We start from the raw sequence: 13901 nt of genomic DNA on the forward strand, positions 1-13901 counted from the left end.
TGTATAGTTACTTTTTTGGCTTGGGGATCACATAGCTCCATACCCTCCAACATTTCTCTGATGAAAATATGGATGTCCTAAGGAAAATTGGGATGTTCCAGGATCAAACCAGAAACTGGGACTGGTTCTGTAAATCTGGGACTGTCCCTGGAAAATAGGGACTCTTGGAGGGTCTGCCACTGATGGTCAGTAATCCCTTTAGCCCCTTGTATCTGAGGTAACCAAAAAATGGACACAGGAGACGCCGAACAATGTCACACCCACCCCAACCTCAGAACGGTGAGGGACTCCAGGGGTTTCAAATGCTTATACCGGGTTTTGGTTTCCTCAGAATGAAAATCAGTGGAGACCGCGATGTCTTTGGGATATATGGTTTTATTTACACATATATACAACCTGAGCATAGGACTGAGGAGCTCACACCATTAATACCCCAACAGACTTCCCCATTGCTTTCCAGGGATGCCCCAAGCCACAGCTTTCCAGTAGATAGCAAGACATGGCTCTCAGTCTCCAGCTCCCTGCCTTCAGCATCCAGCTCTCAGTCCACATGCACACACAACATTGGCTGTTGTTTGCCTACAGAGCAACCAGCTGAAGGGGTGGGGAAAGGCACAGCCATTTGCTCCACCTCTCGTGGGCCACAGATTCTTCACCCCTGCTTCCCTATGGCATGTAGGCAAATGTACTTTGCCCTTCAAATGAAGGTGTATTCACCTAATTGCTTGTTGTTATTATTAGAAAATGTGCTAAAAAAACCAAGTAAACATTCAGAAGGGAGGGGAAGAAACAAAAGAGAAATAAAATAATGAAGAATTAAGGATCAAAGCTTTTGTTTTTTATCTAGCCCCATTGAGTTCAGTGATAAAAGAGCCTTTTGACTCTTTCTCTCTCTCTCCTATCTCACTCCTACTTCAAAACACAATGTATATCCACTGTATGAATATCTTACATTGCATTAGTGCATTATGCTGAAAGTAGACTATCATATTCCAGGCATAAAAGACGATTTTTTAGAGCAGCTTTGATCAACAGATCCTCAAAGAGGCCTGCAAGGGCAGCTGAAATGTTTTTTATTAAGAAAAATAAGGCTGTTTCTCTCCTATTTTTCTTAATTGAAATAGATGCTGAATGTGGGACAGAACAGTATAGTGGCCCAATTAGAGAATACTAGCACATCTTTGAAGAACCCTTGATCAATATTAGATTTTAAGACAAATTAGCAAAAGAAGACTTAATTTTAAAATTTGACGGGATACTTCCCTTCTTCTCAGAAAGATTAGAAGAGGAGGAGAAAGGGAACAGATTTTTTTAGTCATTTCCAGGGAAAATTGGGGGTAATGCCTGAGGGATTTTCAAAGCAGAAAGGCAGGTTAAGAGCTCTTTTAAAGTGGAATCAGCAACTGAGCTTTCAGTACTATACAAATAAGTATTATGTGTCTGTCAAAGTAAGCAGAATATAATTCAGGACCAGATTCTAGGCAAGTTGATTGTCTGAGCAACATCTATTTTTTGTTATAACAAATGCTCCACACACATGATTGATGAGTGGTCACTTATGCATGGTCAAAAAAGGGGAAACGCAGCACCAAAAAAGAGAGGGGAGGAGGACACATATTTGCACATGCTAATCTATATGTAATAATAATTATTATTATTTATACCCCACCCATCTACAAGGCAGTAAATGCTATTATTTAAATATGAGAAATACAATAAATCTCATTGCACTGGGGAAGACTTTGACCAGTGTGCTGTCCTGGTGCTAATTCTCAAGGTCTCTGGTCCCCTAGCAGTTCAACTTCTTTATCTTTAAACTGAACTTGGAAGGGACAGCCCTTGAAAGAGAGGAGCTCAATAAAATAAAGTACAGCTCTTCAAATACAGAACCTTTGGCCCTCCAGATGTTGCTGAACTAAACTCCCATCATTGCTGGCTACTAGCTATGCTTCCTAAGGTGAAAGAGAGTTATAGTTCAGTAATATCTGTGGGCCAGAGGTTTCCCATACCTAAAGCATGATAATCCTCTGTAAGACAGTAGGACACAGGAGTACCCCACACACATCTGAACAGAAAATAAAGTCACTAAGTATCTGTCACTGCTTCGTAGTCAGGGATGTCAACTTGAACAAAATATTGGGGGGCCCACCATTTGAATGGCAATGCCCATCAACTGTGAGGGGGGACTCATATAATTTGTGGGAGCTGGATCCTATGACACCAGGGTTGATTCGGCTGATAAAGGAAGATTTTGTTCCTTATTTTACCAGCTGCCATTTGATGTGATGTTTTACCTTACTTGTTGAGCTTTACCAATACAAAATTAAATCAACTCTTGTGTAGGATACATTCTTTAGTATCTTTGCTAAGCCTGTACTGTTTACAAAGCAATCCATTTAATTTAACAATTGGGGGGGGGGGATATTCACATCTTTTTCAATAATAACATTTGTGAACTGGAATTTGCTTTCATTCTGTTATCACCTGTCTATAAAGACTCAGATCCAAGCCCCCAAGGAAACAGATCTACAGGCGGTGGTGTGAAAAGAGACTTATTTGAGTTGGATTGCGTCTGAAAGGAAATGATTACTGAACTCTGGTTTGGAAATGACGCTGATATCCGAGGGCGGTTTTTTCACCTAGACATTGTGCGAAGATGCTGAACAAGGAATAATGGCTTCACTGGCTGCAAAGGCTGGACATGAAATAAGTCTATTTGTGCTGAAAAGGTAATGAGTGAGGAGGGATTGTGAAATAATAAAGCTAGTAGCTCAATATGGACTAAAGATGTCACTGAACAGGAATCCGTATCCTTCTAGCTGCTTTTCACGAGGCTCAACTAGTTAAACAGTGTCTTTTTTCTGACGATGTAATACAGTCAGATTCTTAGACATTAATCTGCAATTGGTTTAGTCTGGTGAAATACCAGTGCAAGTAAGGGGGTCGTTACTGCAAAAAAACAACAAAAAACTAAATATTAAAAATCACTTCACACATGCACATGTGATTTCAAATCACAATTATTTCAAAATCAAGTCATGAAACAGGCTTCCCAGGATAGAGACACAAAGGGTCCATTTTTTGAATGTGTTGAGGGGGTGAATCTGATAATGCTTGATGTGCATTAGGCATGTATGCCAATCATCCGCTAGTCTTTTCAGTCTTTGCGTTCATTGTATAAAACTGTGGCCTGGATTTTGTCTATTAGTTCCTTTTCACTAGGGTGAGCAACAAATATATTTCTAATATTGAAGAACTGATAAAGAAAAAATGATTGTTCTGATATAGTTTATGATTCATGCTGACTAGAGCTGGGGACATCTTCTTCTTTGGCGATCACTAGTAGTCAAGTAAGATTGTCTTCCATGAACACGGTCATAACCGTGAGTCCATAAGTGACTGTGGAGGCCAATTCTGGATCCACATGTCCTTCCACAGTGGGGATGTAAGTTTCTGGGCGGGAGTTAATCAGGTGAGGGTTTGCGAAATGTGCCTTCCTTTTAGCACATTTCTTTCTTTCTTCCTGAGTTCGAGTGTCTTCAAAGTGCATGGCACCTTTGGTAAAGGCTGTTCTCCAATTAGAATGCTCGCAGGCCAGTGTTTCCCAATTGTTGGTGTTGGGGACATAAAAAAGTAGCAGAAGGCATGCCTTCCATTCCGGGCCATTTTATTGGCTTTTTTGCTATGAAGTTTTTTTTTTTTTTAATTCAACAAAAATGGCAGCCAATAAAAATGAGCACAAACTATGGTTAGCACTTGGCCAACTGGTTGTAAAGTTAGATCCTGTACAGCTGATCCATCCTAGGAACAAAACTACTGAGCAGTCCTGAATTACCGAATAGGCAGATTAAGCACGTTTACTAAAGAGAATTCTTTTTCTTTTTAAAAAAGATTTTCAACAAAAAGCACTGAAGGAGTCATAACAGCGAAAATCAGAATTTTGATACACTTCCTTACACTCCGCTCCAGCTCTTCTGCCATTATTCTTTTCTCTTTTTATTATTTCTCCCCACCTGAAGCAGAGGGCACCCTACTAATGTAGAATGAAATAATGTGAGAAAATCAGAGTCACGTCATTTGTTGCACACGACATACATGAACCTACATTTCAGCATACATGTAAGTCTTGTGTCATTTTGAAAAATAAAATTTTATTTTACAATTTAGCATTGTTTTTATTTTGAATCACATATATTTTCGGTGCTTAGGGCCTCAAAAGGTCTTGATCCAGCCCTGCTGCTGACTCATAATTCACATCGCAATGTCTTAGCATTATGTTCTGTCATGACCTACTTTTCTGGTAAAAAGCAAGCCTGAAGAGGCAGGGGGTTGGGAGTTGAGGAGGGAGAGAAGTCCTTTGCATAGCCTGAGATCCTTTGGGATTCTGCATTCTCTTTCTGTATATCAATACAGAGAGAAAAGAACCATATGGGCCCAAGCAAATAACATGTTTTTGCAGAATGTTAATTGTTGCAATGATGGCTTCTACAATCTCACTTGCAATTTACTTAATAAGATGCTGACAAAAGTATATGTTATTTCTGTTTCCTGACAGATGAAAGCACACATTTTTCAAGTTGTTAGGAGGAAACTGATTTTTTTAAAAGCAAAAGGGTTGTTGTTGTTTTTTAGCAATTTGACAATTTGCAATTATTAAATGATGGATGTTATTGCAAAAAAGAGAAGTGTGTATGCAAACTTCATCTATAGTCTAGGTTGCTTCAGAACTGTGGATATTTGAGAAAGTACTTTTTAAAAAATGTTCAAATTCTGACAGAATTACTGTTTAAACATTAAATTCACTCCTTTAGGCATGTTATAGTCTCTACAACACCAGCTTTGTAGTACAAACACGAAAGAGGCTTGTGGCATCTTCCAGGGTTCAGAAACCCGCGGCCTTCCAGATGTTGCTGGACTGCAACTTCCATCACCATTGTCTATGGTGGCTGAGGCTGATGTGAGTTCTAGCCCAACATCTGGAGGGCTTACAGGTACCTCACCCTTGTTATTCCCAAATAAATTTCATTAGGGTATAAGGTTTTGTGGATTAGAGTCCATTTCCTTCAGATGAGGTGCTGGTTGGGTTAAAGCTTACATGATGTAACGTTTACATGGTAAAAGCAGCACAGCCACCATTTACAGCAGCAGCATTAATAGCTGACAATGCAGATATGTTGGGATTCCTAAATTAAATAACACCTGTAGCGAGGTGTGTGTGCACGCATTTTGTTGTAGTTGTTTTAAGAAAACCCCAACCGCTGTTACCATGATTCACTTCAGAGGTGACAGAACTTGTGGCACAGGAGACAAATGTGTCTTGATCACAGTAATCAGCGAGTGAAGGCGAAACTTTGTGGGTTCTAAGGCCATGTGAAAACAGCTCAGGACATATCGCAGCTTGGATGATGACAGGAGACCAAGTGATGCATAAGAAGATAAGAGCCTGCTGGATCAGGCCTAAAGTCCATCTAGAGCAGCATCCTGTTCTTACAGTGGCCAACCAGATGCCTCTGGGGTAAGGTTACCAGACGTCCCTGTTTCCCGGGGACAGACCCCGGATTTACAAAACAGTCCCTGACAAAATCCATCTATTTAATTGGAAGTTGAAAAGTGTCCCCCGGATTCATTGAAAAAAATCTGGTAACCTTACTCTAGGAAGCCTGAAGGCAGGACAAGAGCACAGCAGCCCTCTCCTCCCTTGTGCTCCCCAGCCACTGGTATTCAGGGCTCTAACAATGGAGGAAAAGCATCGACATGGAGAGCCTTTTATTCTGCAAGTATGTCCAATTCTCTTCTGAAAACATCCAGTTGGGTGGCCATTACTGCATTTTCTGGAAGCAAGTCCCATAGTTTAATGACACATTCTGTGTCTTTATCCTGGCTTTCGACAATTGAGGTGTATTGGTGTGTGTGTTTTTTTTTTTAATATTTTGATGATTTTAAGTTGCTTTACCAGGAAGAGGGCCTTCTCAGTAGTGGTGCCTGCCCTGTGGAACGCCCTCCCATCAGATGTCAAGGAAATAAACAACTATCCGACTTTTAGAAGACATCTGAAGGCAGCCCTGTTTAGGGAAGTTTTTAATGTTTGATGTTTTATCCTGTTTTTAATATTCTGTAGGGAGTCGCCCAAAGTGGCTGGGGAAACCCAGTCAGATGGGTGGGGCAGAAATAAATTATTATTATTATTATTATTATTATTTGTTGTTGTTGTTGTTGTTGTTGTTGTTGTTGTTGTTGTTGTTGTTGTTGTTATACTGTGTTTCAATACTATAACCCACCCTGGGACCTTAAGAGTGAATAAATACATGACGAATAGCAACAATAACAACCTCATTTGTACAAAGGAAACCCTGGCCACTTGGCCTGAACTGTATTATGCTCTGAGACTGCCTGAGTCTCTGAGGTAGCTTTGGCAATACGTATTTAACGCGCGGTGAAAGGAAGGGAGAGACTTGTTTCGAAGTCGCGGGTGGGACCTAAGCTTCCAGACTGGAAGCGGCTGCTGCGAGGGGAGCAAAGCAGCTGCGAAGTGAGGGGAGCAAAGGCTTGCCGTGTTGACGAGCTTGCAGCAAGCGGCGTGCGACTGCAGGGGGCGGCAGAGAGCAAGGGCGGAGCGAGCGGCGGCCCCCTTCCCGGCAGCCCTCTGTGACGTCAAAGGGGGGTCGCCAGGCAACCGGACTCCAAACAGCGCGCCGGCGCTTGCTCCGGCCTTGGGCAGCGCGGAGGGCGACCGGCCGGGTTCGGGCAGCAACACCAGCCCGAGGCGGCGGGCGGGACCGGGGCAGCCATGGCGCTACCGCTCCTGCCCGGGAACTCCTTCAACAAGAATGTAAGTGGGGGGTCGGCTTGGTTCCCGCCGCCTCCTCCTCCTCCCCCGCCCGGGGGCTCCCCAAGTCCATGTCTCCGGCGCCGCCCCCCGAAACGCGCATTGCCTTCCTCCTCGCGGGAGCCGCGCCTCCACGTGCTCGCGCGGATCTCCTCCCGAAATCCGGCTCAGGAAGACCCGCCACGGATGAAACCCGAGACGTGATAACAACACCCCCCCCCCTCCCGCTGCACTGGGCTCCCACTGCCTGGCAGAACCACTTTCCTTGTATTCCCTTTATGAAGCTGGACAGGGAATGCCCCCCCCCCCAGCTCAGGTTTGGGGACTTGTCATTCAGCAGATAGGGTGGGGTGGGGCAGCACCAGAAGGTGAAAAGTGTTAAGAAGTGGGGTGGGGAGGAAGAGATATGATTCACTTATCCCTTTCTCCTTTCACCCTCCCTGTGTGATTTGTAACATCACTTTGACATAGACCTCTTCTTTTCTACGAGGAAATGCCTTATGTTGAGATAGATCTCCGTAGTTCATCTCCTGCTATCTCTATGTGCTGGCTGCCTGTGGCTGTGCAGAGGCAGAGAGGTCTTTCCTTAACCCTCTTACACTTTATAACAACTTCGGCTGCACATGCAACATGCATTTTCAGCACGTGGTTCACATCAAAGGAATGGTCACTTAAGGGCGCTGGAAATTGTGGCTTGGTGAGGGATGAACTGCAGCTCCTGATATTCTTTGGTGTGGAGACATCTGCTTTAAATGCATGGCGTGTATGGGGCCTTTTGCAAGCTCAGTCTTGAATATACCCCAAGCGTTACTGGCCACTCACACCTCCATATTCAACACAAAGGTACATGCATCAAACGAATACTTCAGCAGGGGAGGCAGGTCCATTAGGGTGAATGAGGCACTGCCCTACAAACCTCAGCCTGCCCCCCCCCCCCCGTCTTCCTTTTTACTTAAACACTCCAGGCTCTCATTTCCTCTTCCTTAGTATTGTTTCCTCTGTAAAACGAACCAGGGAAAATATTGGAGGCAAAGCTATAATTTGTTGGCTCTGTCTGTTATTGGCTCTGGCTCCACCCACTATTTGTCTCCCTGCCTTCTGCCCTGTCAGTCCCAATGGGTACCAGTTACTATTGGATTAATGTAAGGATTTTTGTGTCTTGAAAGCAGCATGATTTGCATGGGCATAGAATCACAGAATTGTAGAGTTGGAAGGGATCCAGAGGGTCACCTAGTCCAACCTCCTGCAATGCTGGAATCTCAACTAAAACATCAATGACATATGGCCATCCAACCTCTGCTTAAAAATCTCCAAGGAAGGAGAGTCCCATCACATTCCAAGGGCATCTGTTCCACTGTTAAACAGCTCTTACTATCAGAAAGTTCTTTCTGATGTTTAGTCAGAATCTCCTTTCTTGTAACTTTAAGCCATTGGTTTGGGTCTTACCGCCTGAAGCAGGAGAAAACAAGCTTGCTCCATCTTCCAAATGACAGCCCCTTAGATATTTGAAGATGGCTATCATATCTACCACATTCTACCAGCTTCTCCACAATCATGGGGGACTGTGTCAAAAGGTTTACTGAAATCAAGTTACAGTACATCTGCAGCATTCCCCTGATCCACCAAGCTTGTAACTATCAAAAAAGAAAAAGAAAAGAAAAAAAGAAATGAGATTCATCTGGCATGACTTGTTTTTTTGAAGCCCAAGCTGGGTCTAAAAATGACAACATCCTGTTGATTTCAGTGAGCGCTGAAGTCAAAGTCATAGATATATCTGTGTGTGTTCCAAGAAAATATTTATGAATGGATTTGTACTATTATTGGAAGAAGCATAAATCTGCAGCGACAATTTATCTGCAGGGATTATTTGTTAAATGACAGGTTCAGGAGTTATTTCTAGGGTTATCCAATACAGTAAGGGCTGGATTTAAACCAGGCTTCTGCTTTGTTCTTTATTGAGCTTTGTTCCTGAAGTTCTTTGGAAGAAGTTTTAAAGGAAATGTTGCTTTTCCAGACTTTTTGTGAATACTGTAGTTTGTCTTGGTTATTAAAAATAGTTGGTTTACTCAGCAAAATGCAGAATGCATTGTAAGGAACTGTTAAGTGTTTACTTGTGTTTCCACAGGCACCTTGGTGATGGATTGTTAGCTAGGCAGCCACTTAACATTATTCCCTGCTGAATAGAAACTTCTTATGTCTTCTGTTTAGGCCAGGTTTGGGGCACTTTCAGATCCTGTCCCTTTGTACAGTAGCAACAAACACCTCTGACTTATCGTATGCCAAAGCCAGGCAAAACAGGACTATTATCTTTGTGTTTTGTTTGTGAGTGCCCAGACTCAGAGACATCTGGCTAACTTCTTTCTGTTGGAAGCAAAAGAGGAGGCTAAGCCTTAAAATGACCCTGAAAAATGATTCTTTATCAAATAATAATGTTTCTTCCCCCTGAGGAAGGTTACCATTTACCAAAATGTGTCAGAGCATTTTATTGTTTCCCAAGGGGTATTATTATTTGATAGAGATTTATTTTGCAGGACCATTTTGAAGCTTTGCCTCTTCTTTTGTTGCCTCATGTCACTGCTCCTTTAGTATCTGTTAGAAACAGAATGGTCTTGGGTCAGATCCCACAAAGCAATTCTTACATTTTTATAATAAACCAAAATTACTAGCAGTCTGTTAGACCAAAAGCTGATTTTGGCCAGTTTCATTGAGCATGAGAGTTCTTATTCTTTTACAGTTCATTTTACAGCAGCCATTGACCTTGGTGGCAGCTTAGTGGCTGTTGGCCAGGCTGGCTGAGACTGAGGGGAGATGGAGTCCAACAATGTATGGAAGAAAGACATATCTCTCCCCAATGAGCAATAATGCTGTATGACAACTCCATAGGTTTCTAATGAGAAGAGCACTAGCTTCGTTTTCATAAGATACAACTCTACACCACTTCAGCAACAAAGTGGTGGTAGATCTCATTTTAAGATTGCTACTTTCCTCAGCGAGTGTATTGCTTTTGTGAGTACTGGGCACGCTGGTGTGATAGCATGATCAACTTGTGTCTCTGGATGTGCCGGTCTTTGTGCTGATTGTTGCTAATCCAAATGTAACAGCCAGGATCAGCACTATTTAAAAATTCTGCCCCATGACCTTGCAAGCATGATCTACACATTAAATCATTTTGTTATTGGATGCTGCAGCTTGGCGTATGATGGTCATGTGTAAATGAAACAGCTTGTGCACACCCACTATCTGGATGGGGGTGATATGATGGGGGTGAGATTCTCATCCTCCTCACCTGCTGTTACCAGTCACTACTACCCATCTGTTACTACTTTCAAAAACTGAAGGCATAAGCTGCCCTTTACTTCCTGATATCATCAGAGCCTTGCTTAGTTCTAGCCATTGGGGTAAGGTCAAGTGCCTGCTTAAGTCCCATTGTTTAAATGTGGCCCAGAGCTTTGTCAGGCTGGGCTGCCTGTATGCAGTACTAGCCTTCTTATGAAAAAGCATTGTGATGGATGTGATAGCTTTCAGAAATCATGAAGCATTATGCTGTCACAAACTTGAATCAAAAATTGGTAACTGAATCTGAGGAAAATTCCAGAAGGAGGTGCTTTGGCGTTGTGCCATCAAAACAAACATGCTGTATATTTTGAGTGTTGTCTGTGCTGGCACTACAAGCAAGACCAAGCCGAAAATAAAGCATGTTGGTTTTGATGGCACAATACACAAGCATCTCCTTATGGAGCATGGACACATGGCTCCTGCTCTTCTGCAATGCTCTTCTTTTCCTTTGTTTGTTATTCTGTCAGTATGTCTCCAAAAAGATAAGCACACAGCTCTTTTTGATTTAACCCAGGCATGGGCAAACTCGGCCCTCCAGATGTTTTGGGACTACAACTCCCATCAACCCTAGCTAACAGGACCAGTGGTCAGGGATGATGGGAGGTAAAGGTAAAGGTAAAGGTACCCCTGTAGTCCCAAAACAGCTGGAGGGCTGAATTTGCCTATACCTGATTTAACCCTTCTCTACCCTGAGCTGCCCAACAAGCCTAACCTGCATGTTCTGAAAAACATAGCATTGATCATACTTCTCTGTAGTATTTAAGGTAATGTGTAGTTTGACTTGTGATTTAGTTTTTGATGCCATGCAGTTGTGCCCTACCCATACACCCGATAATATGTAAGACTTTAAACTAATAATAGAGCTGAGTGCTTGTGTTTTGCCATCTTTGCTTTACTCAGAGCCATAGATTCCACGGCATTCCTGTTATTTCAGACCTACAAGCACAACAACACTCAGTGGTTCCATTTCCACAGTTTTTTCCTAAAGAGGGCAATCCCATTCATTTCATGGCTTTCCATCTCAGTGCCGCAGAAATCAGTGGAATTGTTCGGCAGATATGCCCAGAAAAACTACTTCCAAGATGGACTGATTCTGTGTATCACATCTGAGTCAAGAAAATGACCAAAAATTTGACATGGGCATTTAGATTGAAATTAAAATAGATTTAAAGCCCTTTAATTATTATTTTATCATGATTAACATTGCTTCATGGATTCTGAATTGTGTGATTCAGAATCCATAGGTTTCATTCTTGTAACTGCAACCAAAAATGCCCTTTTGTGTTTTCTGAAAACATTATTTATTTCCTCTTGGTTGCAGCTAGGGAAAGAAAAGTTCCATAAATCTCAACACTGGAGTTACTGCAATAAGGTTTCTATGTTGGTGGGAGAAGACAAACCTGGAATAGGAGGCGAACCTTTGCCTGGACAAAAGCTGAAACCAAAGTACAGTGTGTTTCCTAGAGGGGTTGGATGTGATGCGCCTTCGTGGGTAGCATTTGATAAACAGGTACAGTGAGACAGATTTGTTGGTTCACATTATTTGTATGTTTCCAGTGGCTTGTGTGTTCATCCCAGCATCCTTAGGTGAAACCTGAAATATGCGTAGCAGTTAGAAGGGTGTAAAGGGTGAGCAACACACAACTGGGTGATGTTCTATTCTATTGACATCTGACAGTTTCATGCTCTTGGACTGGATGCACAAGGGACATTTTAGGGAATAGGGGACCTTTATTTCAAATTATTTATTTGATAAGATTTATGTACTGCTTAATTGACTAAAACTTCTAAGCAATTTACACTCTTGAGCCAGTGATTCCAAAGAATCATAGAATCATAGAACTGTAGAGTTGGAAGAGACCCTGAGAGTCATCTGGTCCAACCTCCTGCAGTGCAGGAGTCATATGCCCTACGTGGGGCTTGAACCCACAACCCTGAGATTAAGAGTCTCATGCTCTACTGACTGAGCTATCCCAGCAAAGAGATGGGCTGCAGGTAAAGGGATCTGGATTGCAATTTAACTGCCAGATCTTGTGCTGCAGGCTTCTAGCATCTTTGGATCACCAGAATGTCATTCCTGAAATTCATTTTGTCTCTGATACTGTGGCTTATTTTCAGAATTCAGAGGTTGCTTTTCATCTCATAATTGTCACCTTCAGAGAGAAGCATCTGTCTACATAGGAAAACAATTCCAGAGAGTATTTGCCATGTTATTGGCTGCTGTTTTATGTCATTCCCTGGGCACTTGCCTAATTCCAAAGAGCCCTACACACCTCATCCTGCCTTGCAATATTTTACACAGTGATTTATTCCAAGGAAAACAGAAAAATGAATGAATTCCAATTTCCCCAAAAGTTCTTTTTGTCCCATTTAATTCACTTCAGCCCCGGATTTACCCTTCCAGTTTGTAAAGAAATCAGAGGTTGAAGAGAATTAAGCATTTGCTATTTCAGATAAACTGATTATGTAAACATCGTGGCATAAATTTGCTGTAACACTGACTCTGTGCTTTGTGAATGTGAAGTGCAGCAGCTGCTGGGCCACCCCATCCTGTGTACTAATATTAAGACACCTCTAGTCTTGGAAACAGAGCGTAAATGAATAACTGCACTGGGGTAGTGGAACAGTCAAGAGCCTCAACTATGAACTTCACTTAGTGTGAATGAATTTAGTGGATTTAGGCAAGCCACAGTCTCAGCCTCAGCCCATCATCTCCAGGATGAGGGCAATAATTGTGATAGCCATTCCTATAGCATTTTTGTGGGGATTACTTAACGGCAATTACTGCATCGAGGCATCATATTCATGGTTTGAAGGAGGATTGGGAATGAGCTCTGTGCTCATCTGCTCCCTGTGGTTTGTGCAAGAGCTCTACTCCAGGATTGCTAACCAGGATCCAACTGTAGTTTGCAATCCTGGCCTTGACGGCTCACTTAGTTAGACAACCATGATTTGCTGCTACATCCAAGCCAGGAAGGCTTCTGTTAAGCTATGCATACAAGGGGAGAAGGGAATGGGGAAAGGGAGATCACATGTGGAAAGTGCAAGACCTTGGGTGGAGTGCATGAATACTTATTTCTTATCCTCCAAATAATAGAGATGAGAGGCTTTGAACACTGGAAAAAGTGTAATATGAGTGATGAATGTATTATTATTATTAATTTATTGAATTTATATTCAAAACAAAACAAATTCCTTCCAGTAGCACCTTAAAGACCAACTAAGTCAGTTCTTGGTATGAGCTTTCGTGTGCATGCACACTTCTTCAGATACCAAAGGTAGGTATCTGAAGAAGTGTGCATGCACACGAAAGCTCATACCAAGAACTGACTTAGTTGGTCTTTAAGGTGCTACTGGAAGGAATTTGTTTTGTTTTGACTATGGCAGACCAACATGGCTACCTATCTGTAACTGAATTTATATTGTTACACTTATTAAAAAGTGTTATTAATAACATGTTTTTTAAAAAAATGTTAAGTACTATAAGCATTGTTCTGTTATTCTTATGCCATCTAAAGGTACTTTCACTTCTGGGCTTGGTATTTCAGCATTGTAAATTTGTGGTTTATGAAGTAGTTATGCATTAAAAGAATTGTATCTCTTTGTCCCTCTTTTGTAGACTTCCTGAAAATTTAAAATGAAGCTGAAGGAGAAGCGCGTGCTCATGTTTCATTTTAATAATACATAAAATGGTGTGTTTAGTTTTTCCATTGTGTAATGCTTGCTACAAGGCTATAAT

The 13901-nt window shown here is 42.1% G+C and overlaps 1 protein-coding gene across 1 annotated transcript in view; it reads left to right on the forward strand.

Moving 5' to 3' along the window:
* Positions 1 to 6676: 6676 nt before the first annotated feature.
* EFHC2 (EF-hand domain containing 2) overlaps positions 6677 to 13901 on the forward strand; it is a 54397-nt gene continuing 47172 nt past the window's right edge. The window contains exons 1-2 of the mRNA XM_081858587.1: positions 6677 to 6829; positions 11484 to 11672. Coding sequence (XP_081714713.1) covers positions 6788 to 6829; positions 11484 to 11672 — 231 coding nt within the window. The 5' untranslated portion in view covers positions 6677 to 6787. The remainder of the gene's footprint in view (positions 6830 to 11483; positions 11673 to 13901) is intronic.

Source organism: Podarcis erhardii (genome assembly GCF_964252035.2).
Source record: "Podarcis erhardii genome assembly, chromosome: 4".
NCBI classification, from domain to species: domain Eukaryota; kingdom Metazoa; phylum Chordata; class Lepidosauria; order Squamata; family Lacertidae; genus Podarcis; species Podarcis erhardii.